Below are 27,926 nucleotides of genomic sequence, written 5' to 3' on the forward strand. Positions count from 1 at the left end.
CAGCCAAGGCAGGGGAATTCATCTCAATTCTCATAATTCGGCTGGGCTGCTACTGACTTTTACATTCGGCTGGGCTGCTACTGACTTTTACTTTCGGCTGGGCTGCTAATGATTTTTACTTTCGGCTGGGCTGCTACTGACTTTTACATTCAGCTGGGCTGCTAATGATTTTTACTTTCGGCTGGGCTGTTAATGATTTTTACTTTCGGCTGGGCTGCTAATGATTTTTACTTTCGGCTGGGCTGCTAATGATTTTTACTTTCGGCTGGGCTGCTAATGATTTTTACTTTCGGCTGGGCTGCTAATGATTTTTACTTTCGGCTGGGCTGCTAATGATTTTTACTTTCGGCTGGGCTGCTAATGAATTTTACATTCGGATGACCTGCTAGTGATGTTTCACAGGCTACACATTTCAGGTCAAAAGCAGCTGCAGTAAAAGGTGGGTAGCTGGCAAAGCTTAATGCCTGATTTCTGATATCTTGCTTAGTTATAAATAGTATTCCAACAAGATTAAGAAACAGAAATGTTTAAACCACATTTACAATGAATTGAATACTGGGAAGGAATGGGGTTTTTTGTTTTTTTTATATATATACACAATATAAACACGATACAATGTAAAAAGAAATGAAGCTCAAGGCTGAGGTTATATTTAAAACATCTAATTCAATAGGGTATAATAAGATGTTAGGTTTTTTAAAAATATAACCCATATTAACAACACAGTTGAAATAAATATGACATCAAGCTGTGATAAATTCTAACACATCACGTAAGTTTTTTTTTTTTTTTTTTTTTTTTTTCAATAAACACTATTTTCCATTGAAGCTCATCAGTTGTCTTGATAGAACTTCAGACTTCAGTGTCATAAGACTGTCCTCCTTACCTGCGGACTGCCTGAATTACCGTAGCCTCTCCCATGAGGTGAGCTTGTACCAGGTAAGTACAGAGTCCTTTCTCCCGCAGTGCACGGTCTCAGTGCTTGTGACCCGCGTGTCATCTCCTCTGCCACACTCTCACGCGCTGATGAAGTGCATTGTGCTTCTGTTGCCTGCTGTTGTTTATTCGTAAGCCTGCGGGTCCAGGGAGATCCCCTCTGATCGGAGGTCTTGTGCTTCCTAAATGAAAAGAACAAGCCAAGCTACTGAGCAACATTTATATTTCAGGCTTTCTCCTCAAAATAGACCTTCATTTTTGAGGCACCTGAGTCATTTCAGTGGTTATACTGTACGTATTAGCTCTTTCCATCTGACTGCTCTAGAATTAGGGCTGCCAGATGACTCTGTGTGCACTGGGACAGCTTGGGACAGGTCAGGCTTTTCAACTCGCATCTGGTACATTTCACCTGTCTCAAGTACCTTTCACAGCTGGACTACACTTACCAGAATGCACTGCGATGCGAGTTGAAATTGTCTTAGTGTACATGGAATCCTATGGTAACCCTGATTCTAGAATACATGTTCTGAGATAACATTTCAAGGTCAACTGCAAAAATATGAGCTTCCCAGCAAACAAAAAGGGTGTTTTAGTGATCCCTCCCATGAAAATGAATAGACTGCAGCTGGCTAATGGGAGTTTATTCAGTTATTATACAGACGAATGCCTTCAGCTATTTTAATGAGTCTCTGTCCACACACTGCCAGTGAATTACAGCATGTTAGGAGGCCTGGCAATATTTCATTAGAGCTGGAGGATTGTTGAGAATCAAACAGAAACCAAAAGTTCAGATATGGGAGAGGAAGATGTAAACACCAACTTTTTATAATTTATAGGAATAAAAATAAATTTTCTATATATAAATAAACTAACGTAGCTGCACGTACTGTTTTCACAGTGCGGTCCCTCCCAGCCTCGACACTCACAGCGATAGCTCCCATTCCTCAGTACGCAGATCCCATCATTCATACACGGACTCGGTCTGCACAGATTCACTGCTTTCTTGGCCTCTGGGGAAAAAAAGAGAGCAGGTGGTATATAAGATTGCTGTCACATGTTTTAGGTTGTTACAAAGATACTCAGAAAGACTTTTAGTTGACACTTTTGTCAATTGCATTTTACATGTTTGTTTACATTATGTGTCTCTAATTACTGTGTTTTTACATAGCAGTTAAATACATGTGTACTTAATTAAAATGTTATTATGGATAGTTAAAATGTACTTAACCCTATCCCTAACTTTAACCCTAACCCAATCCCTAACTCTAACCCTTACTCTGTTCTGATACAATTGTGTTTTTACATACATCGGGCAAAAGGATTTCCACATTAAGTACATTGTAACCATGAACAATAAGAGTGCAATTATATCTGGCCATCACTTCTACCCACTTCAATTAAATCTTGATATATGTTGCATGCTTAATCTCATTCTATAATGTAAACATACCAAGCACAAACGGCAACTGAAAACAACAGAACCTTGGATTTAAGACGCAGTGATGGCAATCATTGGCATTTCTTCTAAAAACATTTACCTTCACACACTTTCTGCACAAGAACATCTTCAAAATATTTCAGGTCTTCATAGGAAGCGACCGGGATCATGTGGTCCTCAGAGCCGGCGATCTTGAGCAGGGCATCTCTCTGAGCATCCCCTATCCCGACCACAAACACAGAGATGCCGTTGTTGCGGATTCTCTGAGATGGGACGGCTGCGTCGTCGCCCCCAGCCCCGTCAGTGATCACCACCACGGCCTTGTTGACTCCAGGCCTGGCTCCCTTCTGCACCGTCATGACGTTGTCGTGGATGTGGAGCAGAGCGCTGCCGGTGGAGGCCCTGCCCCCGATGTAGGGCACCTGGTTGATGGCCTGCACGACGCTGGTGCCAGAGTCGTAGGTGTCCAGGGCGAACACAGTGCTCAGCTCCCTGCCGTAGGTAACCAGCCCGATCTGAGTCACGTCGCGGTTGATGTCGAACTGAACCGAGGTGCTCCGTACGAAATCCCGCAGCCGATAAAAGTTCTCATTCCCAACACCATCCGAGGCATCCAGGGCAAACACAAGATCCAGAGACTGAGCAAGGCACCCTGGAACAAGCAGGTGAGAAGGAATTAAATCAGCTTTTAATGTTGTTAACTATAATTGGTATGATTATATAAAATCAGGAAAAAAAAAGAGGATAAAACATGTAGACAAAGCTGCAGTTTATTGTGTTGAAATGTATTTCCCATGTCTGATAGACAACTGGTTAAAAAATCGATGACTTAAAGCTGTTTGTAACTAATGAGGGATCTTTGCTTTCTGATAAGAATAGCGTAATCCATCCATCAAGACCATTGTACTATATTTTTTGATGGATTAACATTACATCTGCATATCGCTGGGTTGCACTGTACATTACACACAGTTAAGCTCCTTTTCGCATGCTGTAAAGATGGAAATGGGACTGTATTAAACTGCATGTCAAGTTTAAATAAAGGTGAAATATGTTTTGAAGAGGCTGTATTAGGTAGAGCTCCTGTCCTGTTAATTAAAATGAGAATATAAAACAGGACAATTTTATCATCAGTGAGAAAGGGGCTTTACCAAAGATATTTTTAATATCATGTTCTTGTTTTATATTATCTTGAGTGTTAACTGTTAAATTGACTGGCAACCCAAGTCTTCATGCCCAACGAGAAGTCTACACCTAATAAAACTGCCAGTTCCCCTTTGTTCAGATATGTACAACTGCACATGTGGGCTCAGTTGTGAGATAAGAGAGGAGCTTTGATTTGCAGCAACCTTTACGGAGACAGGAGTTAAAGTCACACAACAGAAGACTGAGATTATACCTTGGCTATCCATGCTACATATTTTGGATCTCAGTTCTGGGATCCTGCTGAGGAGATCCTGTGGGCTGGAGTAAGTTATGGTTCGCTGTGGATTTCCTGTTATCTCATTAAGATCCTCCTGCAGGAATTCTCCACCCACCCCAATGATAAAGATCTCCTTGTCCCTGGTGTACTTGGCAGGCTCGGTCACAGAGTCTTTGGACCTGGAATCCGTCATCAGAACCACAACCCTGGGCAGGTCATCCTGGACGTCAGCGAACACGGGGGTGCTCTTGAACCCGAACTGCGTGACGTAGCTCAGGGCTTTCCCGGTCCTGGTGCCCCCTCCCCTGTATCTCATGCCGTCGATGGACTGAAGCAGCTCAGGAATATCTCTGTACTCCCCGATTTTCAGTTCCATCCTCACATCGTCGCTGAACTGAGCCAAGCCCACGTTAACCGGGGAATCTGGAGTAAGGACTGCCTGTACAAATCGCCTCACGAAGGACTTGTATCGGAGGAACCCCTCCAGGCTGACGTTGGAAGAGCCCTCCACCAAGAAGAGAAGATCCACACTGCAGTCCAGACTCAGCTTCGGAGCTTTAATAAAAGCAGGAAAGACACATTATTTAAAAGTGTGAATTCAGATAAATATGGGTATTTATACATGCAAAATCACAGTGCAACCTACACTGTGGTAACTGAATATTCACCTGTAACTTGCAAAACACTCAATCAAATTTACGTAACAAAGCGTGTCTTCAACAGTTAGTGACAAAGGTACTTGCTGAAATGTTTGTCTAGCTTCTTAAAACCAATAATTACATATTCCAAATCAAGTATAATAAACCCAGCTCTAGCTCTCTTTAGATGTGGATTTCTCTGGTTGCCCAGTTTGGTTAATTCAACATTTCCATTGGTCCTGCATTCAAAATGAAGTTCACAGACCAGCCCAAGGGCGAGTCAGCAGCTGAGCTGGGACTCACTGCTCAATCCTTTGTTCTTTCCCATTAGATCTCACGGACGAGTGATCACACACCCCAGGCACCCTGCTGTATACTTTCATACACAAAAACGAGATTGGTCTTGTTGTTAAGTCAATCTGGGTCTAGATGTGTAAAGTATAATGTGATGGGACTTGATGCTTTTCATTGCATTTCTTAGTATAACAAGTTCTCTCATTTCTCTTTTACGTGCTGTTGTGGATGTGACAGGTATCTCAGTAGAGGTTTAGGGAGCATCGTACCACAGTTGGGGTCTCCACCTAAGCCCACGGGACAGACACAGCGGTACTTTTCTAATCCGTCTGGGATACAGGTGCCTCCGTTGCGGCAGGGCTGGGAATCGCACGGATCTGGAGAAAAGAAGAAAAGCAAAACATCACAGATGTCTGTGTATTCTCAAAGCCAGGCTGCGCACTGAAGTCTTGGAAAAGTGCTTGGAGAGAAGGAAACGTGACACGTGGCACAGATAAAAGCAAGAACAAACCAGCAGACAGGATCACAGAAGGGAAGAATTATCAAGAATTATGAAAGCAATTACCATTTCAGATCCCTGCTCAGATGCTGAGATGTAACGGATTAGAGTCACTGCACACCACATGGGTCTGCACACCTGGGGTGGCCTACAGGTAATGCTTGCTGTTATTGAACAATTCAACCCGAACCCATCGGCTGCTGCTTTACATGGGGGATGCAGACAATGATAAGATGAATGGAGTGAGATCTCTCCCTAACACACGGTACAAATATCTGCTTTCATGTTGTTAAGTGGATTCAGATGAATTAGAACCTATGAACTCGTTTTTCATCAGACCGTGCTCATGAAGATCAACCACACAAAGGTGTTAGTAAGTGAACTCAGCTGTGAAGAAGGGCTTACTGGAAAACAGTGATAGGCAGGTCCAAGTTTGGTCCCATTGAGAGATATGATTAATCAAGAGTGAGGTATAAGAAGATGCATTTCTTCTTTAAAACAATACTAACAGGATTTAACATTTTACCCATAAAACATTTACCAAGATCCTGTTTAATTAATGTTAAAAAAAGAAAGACTTCTAGTCAAAACTTTTGTCATAGAATTGTTGTTTATTTTGTAACACTGTATAAAATACCTCACATACTCTTTAACTGAATTGAAACATTTGCTCGTGACATTTTACCCTAGCAATGAACAAATATTGTTTAACCATAGTTTCCTATTCTTCATAAGAAAAGCCTGCCCTCTGGGGTTTGGGTTTGACCTCTCAAAGGGTTAGTTAGGTAGTTAGGTGCAGCAGCTTGGGGCAGCCTTGTCATGGAATCTTATCACAGGAAGAGAGCTCTGTAAAGAGTGGACACCCAGTAACACTGCCCTTATAAAGGATGGACACCCAGTAACACTGCCTTATAAAGAGTGGACCCCCAGTAACACTGCCTCGTAAAGAGTGGACACCCAGTAACACTGCCCTCGTAAAGGATGGACACCCAGTAACACTGCCCTCGTAAAGGGTGGACACCCAGTAACACTGCCCTCGTAAAGGGTGGACACCCAGTAACACTGCCCTCGTAAAGGGTGGACACCCAGTAACACTGCCCTCGTAAAGGGTGGACACCCAGTAACACTGCCCTCGTAAAGGGTGGACACCCAGTAACACTGCCCTCGTAAAGGGTGGACACCCAGTAACACTGCCCTCGTAAAGGGTGGACACCCAGTAACACTGCCCTTGTAAAGGGTGGACACCCAGTAACACTGCCCTCGTAAAGGGTGGACACCCAGTAACACTGCCCTCGTAAAGAATGGACACCCAGTAACACTGGCTCAACCTTTCAAAGAGTTTGTTTAAAATGATTATATTCCTCTCTGAATAGCTGCCTTTGCTCTTGCATTAAAACCAAGGTTGCTTGTGTGGCTTAATTTTAACATCCTAATAATGCTGAATGTAATTTAGGCAATGCTACTACATTTTCAATTTGGTATTACTGACTTATAACTGATGATTTTCAAATGTTTAATATAAAAGTTTATAGTAATAAAAAGTGACACTACCTGGGCATATAGTTCTGTAGCATGTGGATTGATGTTTTCTGTACACTCTAGTCGAACTGCAACAAAAAATACATATACAAATAAAGAAATACATACACAAATAAATAAACAGAATATAATCTTCACAGAATACAGAGGTTTCTGGTTCTCATCCATACTGAAGTGGAAGACTAAAGAAGAATGTTCTCAGCATATTCATGTTCTGGTCTTCTCTCAATGAATACCAAGTTCCTTACTGTACAGTATGAATATAAAGCATTACCTGTGTGCAACACGCCCCTTTTATATGATGCACATAACTGAGCAGCCATTGCATGGGCTACTTCCCTTGTATCATGTGCACCGTACAGATTTCTATTACCCAAGCTTCTCCCAATATTTGCAATTGGGTGCATGTTTTATATGGAAAATGACAATAATCGATTTGAAGAATAGCGGTGTACTGAGTAAACATTCATGAAATGCATTTTAGGAAAGGTTGTGTAAGTAAAGTACCTTAAATAAGTAAAAACCAGAAGCAATATTAGAGGAGGCTCATTGCAGGTACTTGCCTGTAATAGGGGCATAATGTTGCGTGAGACGCAATGCTTGCCTTGGATCCTTTCCAGCACATGAAGGTCCCCTTAAATTCTTTCGCTGTCTCCAAGGTTTTACGTTCGCAGGTTCTAGATACAACTTTGCAGCCTAAAAAAAATATTTGTTATTTCCAATTCGAAGTGTAAAGTAAGTTGTTTCTTTCACATTTCTCTTCAAATCGGGAAAGGTAACAGCTTTCTACTTACTGCAACATTTTCATGTTCCGGAAAAGATCACACAGACAACACGGGGAGGGGAGTTGGGGGGGTGCACTTAGCTGCTACACTCTTCTACCAGATCAACACTTCATTATTATTATTTTTTAATAAGAGCAGAAGGTATCACTGGCAGAGCTGTTTCACCTGAAGGGACTGCAGTGCAGACAGTGGCAGATGTGAGGGTGGTGTAGAGGCCGTTGACTGCATCGTTGAAATGTTCAGCAAACAGAACGTGCTGCTCTGTGGGCAGGCTGGCCAACGTATGCAACTCATCCCACCTGGAACATAAAGATGCATTGGCCAGTTACAGACCAGGCACTTACAAACCACAGCTGATCAGAGATCTGAACCATGCTCACTGTTCAGTTACAGACCAGGCAGGTACAAACCACAGCTGATCAGAGATCTGAACCGTGCTCACTGTTCAGTTACAGACCAGGCAGGTACAAACCACAGCTGATCAGAGATCTGAACCGTGCTCACTGTTCAGTTACAGACCAGGCAGGTACAAACCACAGCTGATCAGAGATCTGAACCGTGCTCACTGTTCAGTTACAGACCAGGCAGATACAAACCACAGCTGATCAGAGATCTGAACCGTGCTCACTGTTCAGTTACAGACCAGGCAGGTACAAACCACAGCTGATCAGAGATCTGAACCGTGCTTACTGTTCAGTTACAGACCAGGCAGGTATAAACCACAGCTGATCAGAGATCTGAACCATGCTCACTGTTCAGTTACAGACTAGGCACATACAAACCACAGCTGATCACAGATCTGAATCTCAGGCACCATGGAATATAAACAGTACCTCAGCAAGAGCGAAAATAAGCTTCTAGTCCTGTCTAAAACAGGAGCTGCAAACTTGATGTAATGAATCTCTTTTTCTTTTTTTATAGTCTTGTGACCTCATATATAAACGTATGCATGCTAATGAGCTTAATAAGAACTCAAGATTCTTCCACAATTACCAAACTGTCATACAGTGTGACTATGGATGAAAAAGAACTCCCATCACCCACATCATTATTACTAGTGAAAGACTTGGGAGTTGGGACTGGGAGCTCATTAGTCTGGTCACTGAACAAGCACGGCGCCTTCATTATAATTAGTTTAATGGGGAACAATAATAAGAATTTAAAGGGTACATAAAGACCTTTTTATTTCATTGTGTTACATGTTTTTTAAACTGCATTACCTGCCTCAAGATGGCTTCCCATGTACTTGCATAGACCTCTCAGAACTACATTTCCCATCATCCTCCTGCTAATTGGTAAATCCATCTTGAGGCAGGGAATGCAATTTAAAAGTTTAAAATAGTGGTTAAAATGTAAAAATAAAAATAATTAAACAACACACACACACCTTAAGTAAACAGTTGTAGCAACACATGGGAACATGCAACACAATAAAATAAAAAGGTCCTGTTGTGCCCTTTAAGATCCCGAGATGAGATAGAAACAACAGCAACCTAAACCCTTCAAGCACTTTTGAAATTATGTCTCAGTTAAATGATATGAAGAAAAAACTCAATTCAATTCAATTCAGTTTTGTACTGATTAGACAGAAGGTATCAGCTGCTTAATATCTCAGCAGCCCATAAAAATGTGCCAATCAAAGGGGTCTACAAGGACCTCCCCGGCCTAGCTGAATTCCCCTCTACAAGGACCTCCCCGGCCTAGCTGAATTCCCCTCTACAAGGACCTCCCGGCTTAGCTGAATTCCCTAACCGGAGTTTAATCCTAGCTGTGAAGAAAACCCATGGAGACCACTGCAGCTTTCTGGCCACATAACTCCCACTTAACAAAAGCCAGGCAATAGCAGTGGGATAAACCCCAGAAAAAGAGCTGCCCGCAACTGTGAATAGACCCCATAGCAACAAGCAAAACAGAAACTGCGATACTGAGAGACTAAGAGAGAACATGAAACATAATTACCTCATTCATCCACTTGTATTGAAAACAATGCAGCTGAGTTATGCTCCGGCTATAGGTGTAAAACACGTTTTCTTTGTGTATGGTACCATTATGCCTTGAAACCTTTGTAGTGGTCAAAACCTGGAGCAATTTCACCCACGCCAGTTTGAACTCAGCAGGGCAAGATGCTGGAGGGTCTCCTGAGGTATCAGAGACCATTCCACAGTCTCAAACAAGTGTGCAACGTTGTAATTGAAGTCACATTGCCCAAAGAGATTGGTCAGGTCCATATGTCAATCATGACAAATGCAGTTCTGGCTGGGATTGATGAATTTTCTTTCAAGGAAACTAGCATTACTACAGTACCAAGGCAACCCATCGATGACAGACGGGGAGTTTCTAGCTTTGCCTTACCTGGGATACTTGATCCCCACAGCGAATATTGTGATGCCTTCCTCTTTCAGCTGGCTGGCAGGCTGCACAGTTCCCTGGGATTTTCCGTCTGTGAGAACAATGAGAATCCGAGGCACCGTGGTCTTTCTTCCACCTGGGAATCCTTTCCGAAGGATGTACTTCAGAACCTGACCAGTCTGTGTGCTGCCGCCCCTGATAGCAACAAACAGGGACGCTCTTGTTACTTCTATGGGAAAAGTCTAGACACCATAGAGATGAATTATCTAGCTTTCCATGCTGTTCAAAAAACACTGCAGCCAGAGATAGGGGCCTTTGAAGTTCATTAACTTAGTGACAGAACTGAAAAGCAAACTCTCTCAAGAGTTTCAAAGCTAATACAGAATACATGGTTTTAGTTTATTTACGTTATTCCACTGTGCAGCTCACTTGCAGGCAGGAAAATGGAATGTTGAGCTGCAGGGCTCATGAATAAAGCATGAATTTGAAATCACGAGCAATCCCTGAGCACTTCTGTTAACAGGCAGTCATTAGAACTGCCAAACGTACCAATGCTGCCTCGGCTCTGGCACTGGGCTAATCTCGAATTAATTAGATTTTAAACAGCCGTTTTTAGAAATGAAAGTGTATAGGGGGTTATTAGCCTTTACTACTTAGGGAGTCTAAACTTCATTCTATCTCCAGTCATGCTTAAGCAATGCTTAGAATACGTATGCTTTCAAACAAGTCTCACGGCTTGTATCAGGGACACAATTTCAAAATAAAAGCAGCTGTCTCATTTTTAATGTATAAAATATATATAACATAATGTATAGAATGTGTGTGTGTGTGTGTGTGTGTATATATATATATATATATATATATATATATATATATATATATAAAACAACTAAAACTACAGTATTACGCACCCTTATTTGACAATAACTGCTCTGGGAAATCATTATCTTTTGAGTTTTTTTAGATGAAACTAATATGTTCTGAGTAAAAACTATAATAAAACCTGTTTGCAGGGGGTACAGTGTTTGCCACTTAAATAAAGGAGCTTCTTTTATAACATATTTACGATCTAACCCTGTTTTTTTCTTTTACTTCGACACTTGAACATGTTCCCTTTCATGTGGTTTTCACGTGGTCTTAAATCAGACTGGAATTATGAATAGAAGTTCTGCTGAATAATGCAGAAATATTCCAGCATGTGTGTTCTTCATTCTCATGTCCACATAATTGTTCAGCAATATGAAGGGGCCCCTATGGAGAAGTGCTGACAATTTTACAGTGTGATCTGAACTGGTCCTTTCATGCTGAATACCCAGAGAGCATGTGTAAACTGCATTCAAGAATTTTTACAGTTACCTTAAAGGAGAAAACACACACGCACACAAAACACTTACTTGAATGAAATTTTCTTTATTCGCTCCTTCACTTCGTCTTTAGTTGGGTAGGAATTCAAGGAGAACTCAAGCCTGGGTGTTGAGCTGTATTGAAGAACTCCTACTCGCACCTTAGAGAAAGGAGAGTGCGGATTAAAGAGCTACAAGAAGTCACAACGGTACGAACAATAGGATTGAGCAAAGGGAAAATAACAGCCATTCCGAGACAACTCATGCACAGACCAATATACTTGAAGGTGTGCAGGTTGACAAGGGTCACAAAGGAATACAGTAGCAACACTGCAGCGTTGTGTTCGCAGCTTTATACACATGGTTTATAGGGATTGTTCATGTTTCACACACTATAATATAAAGATCAGGTTTCACCTGCATTCCAAATGCAGCTACACTAGCAGTCATATGAAAGCCACATTCTGTATCCAAACAGACTTATATTTGAGGTTGTTATTGAAAAGTAATGTTTGTTGAAAATGTTCCCATTGAATTAGTGAAGTCTACCCAAGTTGTGCCCTCGGATTTCATTATACACTGATGAAATTGTACTCTCTGTTTATTAATGCATGTTTCAAATGCAATCCTTGCAGAGTAATAGTGCTCCTATAATACCACATCATCTAAGGGTTTATCTGGATACTGAAGAACAAGTTGCAGCAGGATTTGATACAAGAAAAACAGAAGTTTATTTTTATTCTCTAGCATGCGCTTATCAAACAGACCACAAGTGGTAAGGGTTATAAAATCAAATGTTTACCTAAGCTGGGCAAAACTGAGCTTCAAAAGCTTTAAAACTGAAGGAGCAAACCCCATTCTGTTATTTCCTTTTTGGTTCTTGTTAATTACCAATGTGTGGAATTTGGACCATGGAGGATAGACATGTTCTGTCGATAATAATGAGCCAGTGAATTCATTATGCATTGATTATATTCAAGAGTAAGTAGTTTAAAATGTCATTTGTATTGCTTTTTTAAAATCCCCTTCTATTTCATGGTGTTTCTAATCATTGAGTGGTGGGTCTGTTGCGACGAGGTGTTTATTTTTCTGTTAATATGCCTTTATCTGTTTTTGAGCTTACACTGCATTTATCTAGAGAATCCTAATTGCCAGGAATAAACAGCCTTTCTCATTCCATTCAAATCATGTGACAATATGAATATGACCTCATGTATGCTCTCTGCCCATATGTATATAGTTATGTGTCAAGTGTGCAGGGCTGGCAGAGTTGAAAGGTTAATGGAGTAAGTTACCTGGTTAATTCAACATGCAGCATGCCTAGATGTGTCCCTTGTGTATAGTAATGTAAAAACACACAAGCTGTTTGCCAAGTCTTTCATATGTCTCTCAGTAATTACACCTTTGGTTCCGAAAGAGCTGTATTCCTCAAGTCCTGTTCTTACCCTTTCTGGATTGATATCCAGGGCATCACAAAGCTTGAATGCAAAGTGCTTGGATCTCTCAAAGCTGCCTTTGCCAATGCTGTAGGAGCCATCCAGTAGGAAGAGCACATCCACAGCAGCAGAGCACTGCATCACTGGGGGAGAAAAGATTGATACACAGGTATGGGGTGTCAAACCAATTCAGCAGCTAAGGGAGTTCAACAGAATTGCACAGCATTTCATAGAAGTAACAAAAACATGCTCTCTAGTTATTTTATAATGAATGTTATAGTACCAAACTTTGCCACAAATTGACAATTAATTCAAGTGGAACAATATTTTATTTAGGAATTTGTAAACAACATTTAAAAGTGTTGCCATGCAGAAATGACCAAATACAGTAAATTGTGGTATACTTTATATTTCGTTTTCATATGGTTGGGAAGTAATAAACATTTAAAAAGTTACTGGAGTTGACTTCAAATAAGATTTTAAAATTAAAAGGTTTTCAAAGCCATCCCCTTGAGATGTTTTGTGAATGAAGCCAGAATTTTTGAAGTGTTTTACACCGGAAGTTGTTCTCAGCAAAAGTTTATACTTTTAAGTAAGCCACTGTGTATGCACAGCAGTTTTGGGAGGTATGATTTTTCTGTTTTTAACTAGGTAACATAATCAAATAGTTCCCACGCAATTAAATCATTAAGATATTTAAACCTAAAAGGCTAACTAAATCTTGGAATTTAAAGACAGACTCCCATCAACATGGTAGTTAGACAGTGTGTTTATAAAACAACCTTTAGGTTAGTATACAAAAAGACAGCTTGTCTAACAGTGTCATGTTTAGATGATGTGAGTGCATGTCTGCGAAACAATTTTTCAATAACATTAGGTAGAGAAAAATATTGTCTATAATTTGACTGCTATCTAAATACAGCACTGTTTAAGTAACACCAGTTGTTTGCTTGCATCTGCTCTCACCAGAAATGCCTAAAAAAGCCCTCTTACAAATTTGCCATTATCTTAATTACTCCAACATGACATGCACTCTTTGTACAACATGCATGACTGAGCACCCTCTTGTATAACTCGCACTTCTTTTATACTACCCTATCAAATACACCACAGTATATACAATACTGTAACCCATGTATACTGGGCACCTTAATGCACAATCTATCTAAAACGAGCAGAAATTCTCCCTATATTCTGTAAATTACTGTAGCGGATTCCAGAATCTTGGAACACAACGAAACTGGAAGTTTGGGCTTATTTGGATAAAGACTTAAGGTGCTGCAACAAAACATGTGACTCGATCCGTCATGCCACTGCAAGCCAGTTTCATTGAGGAAATGGAAACTTCACTACCACTGCTACTCATCTCCAAATCTCTGCCTGGTACCAAATACAAGTTCATTACTATAGCTCGACAGCACTGCTTCTGCATACCTAGAGACATACAGTCACAATGCTCGTGTGCGGTCCCAATAAATATATTGAACTGAACTGACAGGAGCCATTAGGGGTGAACTAGAATGTCTTAGTTTAAAAACACAGGATTTAAACCAAAATTGGACAAAACGACAGATTCATTGATCATTATATCACCCCTCTACTGGACTACAATACCTGTGAGTTATAGGGTTAAAAACGTGGATGCCTGTGAATTTTATGGAAGCTGCCGTGTTTTAACTTGCCAGAAGGGTAACTGCACTGTATGTCTGCTCTTGCAGGATCCTAACGTTTAGAAACAGATTCGAAGACAGTCTGTCTCCATCTCTCACATTCAGACTGCTGCTTCCCAAACTCCATAAAAAATAACATAGAAAATCAGTAATGCTGGGGTAGTTGAAGTGAGAAAGCCAGTTTGTAATCCTGCTAGACTGTATCTGTCATAGGTCCCGTAATGAAAGCAACACTTGAATGTAACAGGTAGCCTATTTCACGAAAGCAGAGGTATTTCTGCGATTGTGTGTTTGCTTCTTGGGGTCCTGCATGGTGGAAGATGATACTGTTTGCATATACTTGTGCTTTAAAAAATATCTTGGTGGAAATTAATCATCAATAGCTATATCTTATACAACAATCACTCAGTTCTGTCACTATCCAACTAATGTAATGCATCTGAATACAGTAGTCTGCTGTATGTAATACCATGCTCACATGCACTGACAGTACAGACGCAACATCGAACATTCAAACAATTACATGACATTCTGTACTGTTTTTCCCATATTTTGGCATATGTTGGCATTTTGTTTTGTTTTTTTTTGTTTTTTTTATGCTTTACCATACTTACCTGTGATTTACCTCACTTCCCTATGCTTTGCTAAACTTTCACTATGCTTTCCGATGATTTCCGATTTTATTTTATAGAATACCACAGTAAACTTCAGTAAGGGTTGATACTGTTCTTAACTCGTTTTGATTTAGATTTTCTTTAACACAGCTATGGCACAAATGTAGTGCGTATCATCTTAGGAGTGCCCATTGCTTTGAGGTTGCAATCTCTGAAGGCACTCTGGAAAACCAAATGGCATTCCTCACTGTGTAAATATTCCATAAGATCAGTACAAAGAAATAGGAATAAAAACCTAGAAGCTGAAATAACTTACACAGTCCGGCAGTATTAATCTTCACAATGGTCTCCTGATTCGCATGGAGTTCTTGTACACAGTCTGAAGGCAATGCTGTGGAACAGAGTAAACACTGAGAAGATGTGTGGTTCTACGTGTTCCTCGTACTAGTTACACAAGAACAGAAAGACAACCGATATCACTGCAATCTATCACAGACTGAGGCGGACTAATGATACAACAAACAGGCATTTCTGTCCCAAAGTTCGATCCATTCTCAAAGCAACTGTTCTCTTCAAATTTAGAAAATGCGAGGATATAACCAGGCTAATAGTGAGAAAGTCAAAATGTAGGTGACTCATCTCAAAATTACATGTCATTTAAACCAAACAAACATATTAGTCTTCTGGTTATTCTCCCTTCACCTCACCCCCTTAGGCATGGCCCCTTGACAGTGGTTTCAGGCAACAGGTTCAGTTTTTTTATTTATTCATTTTTTTTCTTTTTATAAATGTAGTAGTCACCAATTATTTGTATTGTTTTTCTCCCCAATTTAGTAGTGTCCAATTATTTAGGCTCAGCTCACCGCTACCACCTCTGCGCTGACTCGGGAGCGGTGAAGACGAACACATGCTGTCCTCCGAAGCGTGTGCCATCAGCCGGCCACTTTTTTTGCACACTGCAGTCTCACCATGTAGCTACCCAGAGCTACAGCATTGGAGGACAACGAAGCCCTAGGCAGCTTACAGGCGCCCGGCCAGACCACAGGGGTCGCTGGTGCGTGGTGAGACGAAGACACCTGGGCCGACCTAGCCCTCCCTCCCCCAGGTGACGCTCGGTCAATTATGCACCGCCCTCTGGGAGCTCCCGTCCTCGAACCAGCGACACCCAGACTATAGGGTGCATCCTGCACTCCACACGGATTGGATGCGCCACTCGGGAGCCCCAGCCAACAGGTTTATTGCACTCACCCTCTGACGCTCATCAGCTTTCAAGTGTGACAGCTGCAGGTAATTGATCATGTAGGACATAGGTATCCACATAACACTGACCTGTGTGTGAAAATGATCTACCCCTTCACAACACCTCTATGCAAGCAGACAGAATAAAAACCAGAACAATTTACTGTCATTAAATTGTCATCACATCAGACTAATTCAGTCTCTTCAACTGTAAATGAGCACAGAAGGCTGTCCTTTAGTTGTCACTTCTACTGAACCCTGAACATGCCAAAGGAACAGCCACTGCCTGAGGCCGAGTGGCCAAACAAGAGCAGATTAAACACTCTGAGACGCATTCCTCTAATAGAACATGACACTGTTAAACGAACGTCGGCCTTACTTGTGTCACTTCATTATTGTGGAACACCAGTTTGAGACGGGAAGCGCACAGGGATAATAAGGCTATGTCTACAGTACAAACGACTCTGTCAAGTAGGCAGCGGTTTTGGCTGCTGTCTTCACCGGTGTAATCATTACTTTAATAATCATTGCAGTCATAACCAAAAGTATTTTTTTATGGGTTTGCCACGGGTGTTGATAATCTGTGTTGATAATCTCTATGTAATCTTTACTTGTACACTGTAATTACTATGGGGCTAGGGTCTCAGGGATAGGGTCTGAATCTGGTCAGTGCGTAAAGGTTACAAGTAAATAAAAGTAAAGCTTTCTCCTAATTCCAGTCCCCATTTCAGCCTTACACACACACACACACACACACACACACACAATGGGCTAGATTGAATTGTCCTTCTTGCTTGGGAATATCAACAAATAGCAATACATACGGCATGGCAGTTGGGACTGTTCCAGCAAAACAGTGTGAAAGAAAGTAACAGTAAAGGCCCTGCGTTACAAATGAGATTTTGCAGTTCCCATTTAGACCAGACACTGGAATGTGAAAACATGCGGACAAGCAAATGTTTAATTGGACTGAATTAACACTCGGTCTAATACATTAACCTGGAGTTCTCAGCAGTAAATGAATAAGCCAGCAGCTCATCAAGCAGAGGAAAGTTTTGTTTTCGTAATGCAGAAAAGTCAGAAGGAACAGCATGCTTATTTTACCCTGCTGCCACTGGTGCAGTTAAGCTGGGTCGTGTGTAATCCCTTCTACCATGAAGAGCTTTGGCTCAAAACAAGCACACTTTCCCAAATCCCACTTCTGTACCGCTGCAGCTGCATGATTGTACTTTAATCACGTGAGCAGTGACGAGTCTGTGGGAACGCGTGGAACGATGTACTTTAATCACGTGAGCAGTGACGAGTCTGTGGGAACGCGTGGAACGATGTACTTTAATCACGTGAGCAGTGACGAGTCTGTGGGAACGCGTGGAACGATGTACTTTAATCACGTGAGCAGTGACGAGTCTGTGGGAACGCGTGGAACGATGTACTTTAATCACGTGAGCAGTGACGAGTCTGTGGGAACGCGTGGAACGATGTACTTTAATCACGTGAGCAGTGACGAGTCTGTGGGAACGCGTGGAACGATGTACTTTAATCACGTGAGCAGTGACGAGTCTGTGGGAACGCGTGGAACGATGTACTTTAATCACGTGAGCAGTGACGAGTCTGTGGGAACGCGTGGAACGATGTACTTTAATCACGTGAGCAGTGACGAGAGTGGGAACGCGTGGAACGATGTACTTTAATCACGTGAGCAGTGACGAGTCTGTGGGAACGCGTGGAACGATGTACTTTAATCACGTGAGCAGTGACGAGTCTGTGTGGAGTGACGCTGTGGGAACGCGTGGAACGATGTACTTTAATCACGTGAGCAGTGACGAGTCTGTGGGAACGCGTGGAACGATGTACTTTAATCACGTGAGCAGTGACGAGTCTGTGGGAACGCGTGGAACGATGTACTTTAATCACGTGAGCAATGACGAGTCTGTGGGAACGCGTGGAACGATGTACTTTAATCACGTGAGCAATGACGAGTCTGTGGGAACGCGTGGAACAATGTACTTTAATCACGTGAGCAGTGACGAGTCTGTGGGAACGCGTGGAACGATGTACTTTAATCACGTGAGCAGTGACGAGTCTGTGGGAACGCGTGGAACGATGTACTTTAATCACGTGAGCAGTGACGAGTCTGTGGGAACGTGTGGAACGATGTACTTTAATCACGTGAGCAGTGACGAGTCTGTGGGAACGGGTGGAACGATGTACTTTAATCACGTGGGCAGTGACGAGTCTGTGGGAACGTGTGGAACGATGTACTTTAATCACGTGGGCAGTGACGAGTCTGTGGGAACGTGTGGAACGATGTACTTTAATCACGTGGGCAGTGACGAGTCTGTGGGAACGTGTGGAACGATGTACTTTAATCACGTGAGCAGTGACGAGCAGTGGACGAGTCTGTGGGAACGTGGGAACGCGTGGAACGATGTACTTTAATCACGTGGGCAGTGACGAGTCTGTGGGAACGCGTGGAACGATGTACTTTAATCACGTGAGCAGTGACGAGTCTGTGGGAACGCGTGGAACGATGTACTTTAATCACGTGAGCAGTGACGAGTCTGTGGGAACGCGTGGAACGATGTACTTTAATCACGTGAGCAGTGACGAGTCTGTGGGAACGCGTGGAACGATGTACTTTAATCACGTGAGCAGTGACGAGTCTGTGGGAACGCGTGGAACGATGTACTTTAATCACGTGGGCAGTGACGAGTCTGTGGGAACGCGTGGAACGATGTACTTTAATCACGTGAGCAGTGACGAGTCTGTGGGAACGCGTGGAACGATGTACTTTAATCACGTGAGCAGTGACGAGTCTGTGGGAACGCGTGGAACGATGTACTTTAATCACGTGAGCAGTGACGAGTCTGTGGGAACGCGTGGAACGATGTACTTTAATCACGTGAGCAGTGACGAGTCTGTGGGAACGCGTGGAACGATGTACTTTAATCACGTGAGCAGTGACGAGTCTGTGGGAACGCGTGGAACGATGTACTTTAATCACGTGAGCAGTGACGAGTCTGTGGGAACGCGTGGAACGATGTACTTTAATCACGTGAGCAGTGACGAGTCTGTGGGAACGCGTGGAACGATGTACTTTAATCACGTGATGCAGTGACGAGTCTGTGGGAACGCGTGGAACGATGTACTTTAATCACGTGGGCAGTGACGAGTCTGTGGGAACGCGTGGAACGATGTACTTTAATCACGTGAGCAGTGACGAGTCTGTGGGAACGCGTGGAACGATGTACTTTAATCACGTGGGCAGTGACGAGTCTGTGGGAACGCGTGGAACGATGTACTTTAATCACGTGAGCAGTGACGAGTCTGTGGGAACGTGTGGAACGATGTACTTTAATCACGTGAGCAGTGACGAGTCTGTGGGAACGCGTGGAACGATGTACTTTAATCACGTGAGCAGTGACGAGTCTGTGGGAACGCGTGGAACGATGTACTTTAATCACGTGGGCAGTGACGAGTCTGTGGGAACGCGTGGAACGATGTACTTTAATCACGTGGGCAGTGACGAGTCTGTGGGAACGCGTGGAACGATGTACTTTAATCACGTGAGCAGTGACGAGTCTGTGGGAACGCGTGGAACGATGTACTTTAATCACGTGAGCAGTGACGAGTCTGTGGGAACGCGTGGAACGATGTACTTTAATCACGTGAGCAGTGACGAGTCTGTGGGAACGCGTGGAACGATGTACTTTAATCACGTGAGCAGTGACGAGTCTGTGGGAACGCGTGGAACGATGTACTTTAATCACGTGAGCAGTGACGAGTCTGTGGGAACGCGTGGAACGATGTACTTTAATCACGTGAGCAGTGACGAGTCTGTGGGAACGCGTGGAACGATGTACTTTAATCACGTGAGCAGTGACGAGTCAGTGGGAACGCGTGGAAACGATGTACTTTAATCACGTGAGCAGTGACGAGTCAGTGGGAACGTGTGGAACGACGTACTTTAATCACGTGGGCAGTGATGAGTCTGTGGGGTGAAGAAAATACTTGAAAAACCTCAGGAGAATATACTTCTTCATTTCAAATAGTGCCAGAATGCTCAGACTAGCTACAATCCTATTAAAGGCTACTGGTAACAAACAATATCAGTGTTTTGTTTACTACCCTTTTGTAAAATAATGTAGAGCTTATTTTTGTTTGTTTGTCTGTTTCAGAAGGTGTAAATCGCTTATGAAGACACACATTATAGCATTTTTTTTATTGCATTTGGTTAGGAGCACTTTTTTTTTCATGCAGACAGTCTAAAGGTTAACAGCGTGCTTGTTGATTGCCTGATGATGCTCAGGTATGCAAGGCTGTCTGCTCACACACCCAGTCTGTGAGAAATGCAATACCAGCTGGTACTGCAGACCGCTTCACAACAAAACCAGTTTCAATGCAGAGGAACTGAATGCTTTATATGCAAAACCAAGAGGCAATAGACTAGACACCTCGGGTAACAGCATGGATAGTAGGATGTTAGAAGTCATGGCCCCATAGCACAATAGGATAGGAGCGGATTTAAGTATATTTTACTGTTCTTTATTTCCGGTTCAGGGAATGTAAAACTGAAATGTAAAACAATATAAAGTAAGCACATACCTTGAAACAACAGGGCTGTACAGATGAGCCTCAGTGACACTGCTAGGGCCATACTGGCAAACCTAAAAAGAAAAAAAGAAGCAATCAATGCAATTCTAGTATTCTGACAATTAAAACAGCTCCGAAAGAACAATGTACAAGAGGTGATTCTGTAGGGACCTGGCACAAATTTAAGCAAGTGGATTTCCCTGGATAACACGTGCGTTTACCTTAGGATTCTAGAGCTTTGTGATGCTGACTTTCCAAAGCTGAGATCTCGATTCACAACATAGATCGTCTTACACAATGATAACTTGGGCTGGAGTCCAACTGGCCCACGACATGCCCCTTTGTCAATTGGCTGCACCATCCACCCCCACAGAAACACTATGTTCCCAATCTATAAATAAATGGAAAAAATGCTCCTGTTTTTTTTTAATATACTATCATGATTACAAAAAAAAAAAAAAAAAACAAAAAAAAAAAAAAAAAAAAAAAAAACTTGCCAAACAAATATATATTATCAGATATATATATATATATATATATAATATTACTTATGATAGTATACTGGATATATATATTATATAATATAATATGGGGAAGAACGCACGTGTTTTAATTTATTACCATATATTTAAATGTTGAATTGAATAATGGGAATACAATAAATTAATCAATTAAAGAAAACTGGGGAAGACCTTCGTGTTTGGCAATGGAAACCATTACAGAGTGAGCACTTTAAACTGGCAAATGCTCACTAAAGCCTTCTCTTGGGAACCAGATTAAGTAATTGTTGACTATAACTGCTTTACACCATGAAAGAAAAATATTCAATCTCCTCCCACGCTGTACTTAATTAATCTGTTCTTGCCAGGCCATCAAAACAGTCATCAGAGACCAAAAAAAATCATTTGCAATACTGGCACTTATTCGCTTGGATCCTTCATTATCTCCTAAATTAAAAAACAAAGTGAACCCAAGGGAGCCAGTGCTGCTGCTGTGGAAGGCTGTGATTGCAGGTGCACGGCAATGGATTCCAATGAGCTTTTCAGGAAGACTATTTAACACATTGATTATCGACCCAGCGTAAAGGAATGATTAATCAGGCTTTGTGATTAGTGAATAGGTAACATTCATTATCGACCCAGCGTAAAGGAATGATTAATCAGGCTTTGTGATTAGTGAATAGGTAACATTCATTATCGACCCAGCGTAAAGGAATGATTAATCAGGCTTTGTGATTAGTGATTAGGTAACATTGATTATCGACCCAGCGTAAAGGAATGATTAATCAGGCTTTGTGATTAGTGATTAGGTAACATTGATTATCGACCCAGCGTAAAGGAATGATTAATCAGGCTTTGTGATTAGTGATTAGGTAACATTGATTATCGACCCAGCGTAAAGGAATGATTAATCAGGCTTTGTGATTAGTGAATAGGTAACATTGATTATCGACCCAGCGTAAAGGAATGATTAATCAGGCTTTGTGATTAGTGAATAGGTAACATTGATTATCGACCCAGCGTAAAGGAATGATTAATCAGGCTTTGTGATTAGTGATTAGGTAACATTGATTATCGACCCAGCGTAAAGGAATGATTAATCAGGCTTTGTGATTAGTGATTAGGTAACATTGATTATCGACCCAGCGTAAAGGAATGATTAATCAGGCTTTGTGATTAGTGATTAGGTAACATTGATTATCGACCCAGTGTAAAGGAATGATTAATCAGGCTTTGTGATTAGTGATTAGGTAACATTGATTATCGACCCAGCGTAAAGGAATGATTAATCAGGCTTTGTGATTAGTGATTAGGTAACATTCATTATCGACCCAGTGTAAAGGAATGATTAATCAGGCTTTGTGATTAGTGATTAGGTAACATTGATTATCGACCCAGCGTAAAGGAATGATTAATCAGGCTTTGTGATTAGTGATTAGGTAACATTGATTATCGACCCAGCGTAAAGGAATGTAAAGGAATGATTAAATCAGGTTTTGTGATGCAGTGATTAGGTAACATTGATCAGGCTGAAGAAATACATCGACCCATCACAAATGTTTACGTAAAGGAACTCCTATTGATTAATCAGGCTAGCTTTTTTTACTTTTATTGTGATTAGTGATTAGGTAACATTGATTACAGAAGTTCGACCCAGTTTCTCCTTGTTTATAGGGTTTGAAGTAATGACTGTACATCACTGATACAGTAAACTGCTGTTTTGTGTGCTTGTAAAGATTATTTTATACAAAGGACTGGTTCCATGATTATTCAGGCTTTGTGATTATTTAGTGAGCATGTGCTAGGTAACTACTCCATTACAGATTATCGACCCAGCGTAAAGGAATGATTAATCAGGCTTTGTGATTAGTGCATTAGGTAACATTAACAATGGCAATTGTTTCATGATTGCATGGATTAAATCAAACAAAGATAAATGTTGATTTGCCGGAAGTTGCTGTTTTAAAAAGCATTCAAAACGGTGCTTAGAGGGTTCCACATATTCAGCTGTTTCTTTTGCAATGTCGCATAGCTGGGAGACACAAGGTATTATTTAAATGACACTTCAATGGCACTTCAAACCACATACTAAACACAGCTTGTAATCAACCTACAGCGTAGAGTAGCAACAAATAAGGGAACTGTTCTAAATTGTTTAATTGAACCAATTAAACCTCCACCCAGACTCTGAAGTAATTTTACCTGTTAAACCTGGAGTGGAACGGCCCTCCAGGATTGTGGTTGGCCACCCCTGTGATAGATTGTATTGAAAATACCCTACACCCGTCATCAGTTCCTGATAAAGACCTTGAAGCATTTCTTAGAATCCTTTGGACTAAAAATGGGCTCAAAAGCCTCAACTTCCACATCTTGTGATAACCATCTTAATTGAATAACTTTTTTTTTTTTTTAATATCCACTTTCAAGGAAATAGAAACTGTTGGAAAAACTCTGCCTCAAAGCACATACCTTCTAATTAAATGACATCATGCAAAAAAACCCACTAAACCATGATGGCAATTATAGAAAACTGCACAAGTAAATACACAACTAAGAGACGGCAAGGCACATTCTCAAATGCCAGTCTTTGAATTACCTTTATTAACTACAATGAGAAAAAACAAAGGTTTGTTTTCAAAAGAAATATAATTTAATTTCTCTGAAGCAGTCTCAAGCCGGTTAGTTTCTCAGTCTTGAAACATTCATGTGTAATTTTCTTATTTCAAAAATAGGAGTGAATACATGACTGGAGCAGCACTTCTGCCAACGTGCCCCTGAAAAAAAAAAAAAATTACGGGCATGTATTAAAAACAAGAACCCATGAAAACATTAACTGCAGAACTAAGAATCTACAGTGTAATAAACTGGGACAACATCTCAGCTTCTTAACACAGCCTTCTATTTAGTATTCGTGACAAGCAAGCTGCTGAGCAACAAGAATAATGAGCTGCTGATGCACCTGGACTCAGTTCAGACAACTTCACAAACACAGGACTGCGTTCATAAAAAAAGAGATCAAAAAGCTACTGTGTGCATCTGATCTTTTAAACAGAAACCTGACTTACTCAATGAACCAAGCAGAGAACAATGCACCTCTACCTGAACCATTTAATAAAGTATTAATGCAATTTATACTGTATGTGCTGGCTTGATAATGTAAAAAAAAAAAAAAAAAAAAAAAAAACAGGTTCAACTATTTAGTATTCGTGACAAGCAAGCTGCTGAGCAACAAGAATAATGAGTTTTTGCCACAAATCACTTCAAATAACTGTAAATTGATAGCTTTGTAAAACTTTCCATTTAAAAACAAACAGGTTATACCAGCCTCCATTGGGGGGGGGGGACTCATTTGGAACCCTTCCAGGAATGATGTAATATTGGTTCCTTAAGCTACTGTAAAGCTGTGCACTGTGATTGGTCAGGTCAGGAGTTATTACAAATCTCAAATGTAATGCTATGCTTAACCCTTTGCTACCCAGTGTCCAATATATTTGACATAGGCATTAAATAGGTATGGGAACAGACACTGTGTGCCACTACTGCCTGCTACATAATAATAATAATAATAATAATAATAATAATAATAATAATAATAATAATAATAATAATAATAAAAACCCAGTTCATTTACTACAATGTGATATTCGGTTATACTGGTTGTTTTGTTTGAGTTCATGGCAGTTGTGCAGGCTTGGTAGTGCTTTAGGTTTTGTCTGTCATCAGAACACTGCCTCCTCAGTGGTGTTGTGTCCTAGCAACAGGGTTGAAGATTTGATATGAGCAGTGACAACTCAGGAAAGCAAATCTAAATTAATAGCAGAAAGGACACTGCTTTGACAAGAAGGTTCATATTCATTCACATTCTTTTTAATGTTTAAATATGGCAATCGTACTTGTTTCCTAGAAAAGGTTACTTTACAGAATACTAGAAGGCTATTAATACATAATGTATAAAAGTGGGTTAACAGAGCAAAAATATAACATCTACTAAATGTAAAATAGATCTACTATATATCAGAGTCAGTGCTTGGAAATTCTGGCCTGTAATTGGTTAAAACCTCATCATTGGAGCAAAAATAGATTGAACTATTGCCCTAACATCGTTACACTACTGGGAAATAGACTCCCTCTGACATGTGATTGGTTCACATCACTGTCAGTCCTGCCTCTTTTCAAAGGAGCGCCCTCCACCTCCACTCCGAACAACATGAGAAAATGGCTGAACGAAAAAACAGTGACTCTGCGACTTGAATTACAAAGCATACTACAAAAGAAAGAAAAATAAAACTGTGACAACTGTGAGCTCCAATAACATGTTTTTTGAATCTCTTATTATTTTGACTGACTCATATATTAAGCATGTACTGCAGACTCAGCTCATAGTGGAAAATTAGAGAAGGCTCCTAGCGGAAAATTATTGCCCCAAGGGGAGACTAATGATACCTCCAGGGTGCAATGCTCTCAGCCTGCGGCTTTGGGCATTATAGCCTCATCACTAACAACGGTCTTCCCTCAGGGCAATAACTTTCTACTATGAGCCTCCTCTCCAGTCCATATTCACTATATATATATGTATGTATGTATGTGTGTGTATGTATATATATATATATATATATATATATATATATATATATATATATATATATATATATATATTGCAGACAGAGATAAATTCAAGACCAACTTTGCCTATAGGCAAACATTGTTTAGCACATTTTATAAAGGCCTTGTTAAGTTAAAGCATGTTTTTTCTTATTTTTAATGAACCCAGTCTGCCTGCCAGCTCCTCCACAATGTTAATCACATAACTGCGGGTGATTAACATTTTGTACCACAGAGTTCTTCCAACCTAGTGTCACTTTGAACTGTAGTTCCCTTTGAAGTCAGCACTGACAAACTAACAGATCACCTCAAGAACAGAAATCAAAGTTTAGATTTGTTTTATTTGCAAGGTCTTTGATGCAGTTCACAGAGGCTTTGCCTGTTGGTAAATCAAAATAAATAAATAAATAAAGATTCAAGAAAATCTGGAAGCTTGTATTTTGACATGCCTAAAGAAAAACGTAAAACGTTTACTTGAGCAAATAGCTTTACTTGCAGAAGTTATCTTAACACCTTTGAGAAGGGCTTGTATACACTAAAAGCGCAATGCACCATATGGATTGATTTCACACAGCAACAACTACATTTATAGCCAAGTAAAAGCGTTATCTTTAAGTCAGCTAACCAAAGAGATGCATTAAAATTCATTAGTGTAAAATTGAACGCGATTATTGCACAGGTGAACTTTATGCTTTATTGATATATTTTTAAATTTGATGCCTGCGTAGATCAAGATCGCTATACGTGAACTATTGATGTTTCTGAACAGTATTTACATGTAATAAAATGAAAGTGTCTTTAAAAATAATAAAAAAAAACAGCTTTAAAAGGTTACTTTTAATCAATGGTTTCGTGTATTGAGCAACGCAGGAGGCTCAGCGTACTGCAGAAAATCAGCGGTGTTATATGCCGTTTTATTTTGCTGCAGAATTAGTTTGGTTTCAATATTTGTTGCAAACTGCGGCAGAACTCAATGACAGGGCTTGCAGAAATATCGCGAGTGCACGTCCAGCTTTGAAAAACTGCATCTGCACAGGCTCGGAACCATGCGGGGATGCAGAATGCTTTGGGGAATGCTACAGAAATCTGCCTAACAACCGGCCCGGGTTGTTTTCGACCACGCCAACGCGGAGTCCCCTGGCTACATGGCAGCTTTTGTTGACCAATGTGTTCCAAGTGGCGTGCTCGGTAACGTTTACTTTGGTTAGTTTTTACATCTGAACTTTGAATTTACATACTCTTTACCGTTGTTTAAATTTAGTCAATGGACAGTCTTTGTTAACACATCCGTTTGTTTAGTGGGTGCTAAACTTTTTTTTTTCATGCGTTATCACATCGGCCACACCATCTTGAGTAAATATGCTAAACAAGGCTGGGCTTGGTTAGTACAGTACTAACACCTAGAAAACCAGGTGCTGTTTGACAGCCGATGTAGCCCCCCTGCTGGTCAATAAATATGACTACTACCAGTAATAATTTTACACAATGGTAATACTGTAATTCAATAATAAATAGAAGACAAAAACCTGACACTATACAAATACACCATTCACGAGCATTCAGCTGCTGAGGTTACGTTAAAGATGGTACAAAAACATGCACACCGACATGAAGTTTAGCCGCCGTTGATCAAAAACAATTAGCATATTTCCAGAAGTGTGCTGTCTTCAATGACAATAATATATTTGCTGATTTGGCTAAGAATGCATGTATTATTATTTAGCAAAAGTGAGTTTAGATTTCTTACCTACCATCCACACACTGGCCTGGCTTGTAGCGGCACCTGAGCTCTCTGATGGCTGGCTGGCTGTCTCCGCAACTCCCCTGATAATGCTGCGCTCGGATCAGATTACGGGTTGCAGAGCGGACATCTCCGAGCACTTCCTCATGGAGTCCCGAACCCCCAGCCGTGAATGAGAATGCGGCTCTGTGACTCGCTAATCTTATTACTTCTTACTGGATTTCATGATGGATTTCCCGGGGGAATCACGACGAGTAAATCTTTGTTTAAATAGCTTTCACTGTTGG

General features: G+C 41.0%; 1 protein-coding gene across 3 annotated transcripts; it reads right to left on the reverse strand.

Moving 5' to 3' along the window:
• Positions 1-27,844, reverse strand: LOC121321442 (von Willebrand factor A domain-containing protein 2-like). Of its 3 annotated transcripts, none has more exons than XM_041260393.1 (14): positions 27,646-27,844; positions 20,809-20,870; positions 15,281-15,355; positions 12,690-12,823; positions 11,296-11,405; positions 9,905-10,096; positions 7,718-7,851; positions 7,331-7,463; positions 6,780-6,835; positions 4,999-5,106; positions 3,774-4,352; positions 2,475-3,026; positions 1,824-1,946; positions 1-1,118 (listed from the first exon to the last, which is right to left on the reverse strand). In XM_041260393.1, exons 2-14 carry the CDS (start codon positions 20,858-20,860, stop codon positions 997-999), a joined length of 2,370 nt encoding a protein of 789 aa, XP_041116327.1. In that variant the 5' UTR covers positions 20,861-20,870; positions 27,646-27,844; the 3' UTR covers positions 1-996. The 3 variants fall into 3 exon arrangements, with proteins under 3 accessions (XP_041116327.1, XP_041116328.1, XP_041116326.1); XM_041260394.1 differs by having other exon boundaries at positions 4-1,118; positions 27,650-27,742; XM_041260392.1 differs by lacking the exon at positions 27,646-27,844 and adding an exon at positions 21,018-21,089 and having other exon boundaries at positions 4-1,118.
• Between the last annotated feature and the right edge of the window lie 82 nt (positions 27,845-27,926).

The sequence above is a fragment of the Polyodon spathula genome, chromosome 10 (genome assembly GCF_017654505.1).
Source record: "Polyodon spathula isolate WHYD16114869_AA chromosome 10, ASM1765450v1, whole genome shotgun sequence".
NCBI classification, from domain to species: Eukaryota; Metazoa; Chordata; class Actinopteri; order Acipenseriformes; family Polyodontidae; genus Polyodon; species Polyodon spathula.

Coding starts and splice junctions, on each gene's coding strand:
- LOC121321442 (XM_041260393.1), bottom strand. CDS start 20,860: ATGGCCCTAGCAGTGTCACTGAGGCTCATCTGTACAGCCCTGTTGTTT. Junction 10,097..11,295: donor ATAAAGAAAATTTCATTCAA/GTAAGTGTTTTG, acceptor TGTTGCTATCAG/GGGCGGCAGCACACAGACTG. Junction 1,119..1,823: donor GGGACCGCACTGTGAAAACA/GTACGTGCAGCT, acceptor CTTTTCATTTAG/GAAGCACAAGACCTCCGATC.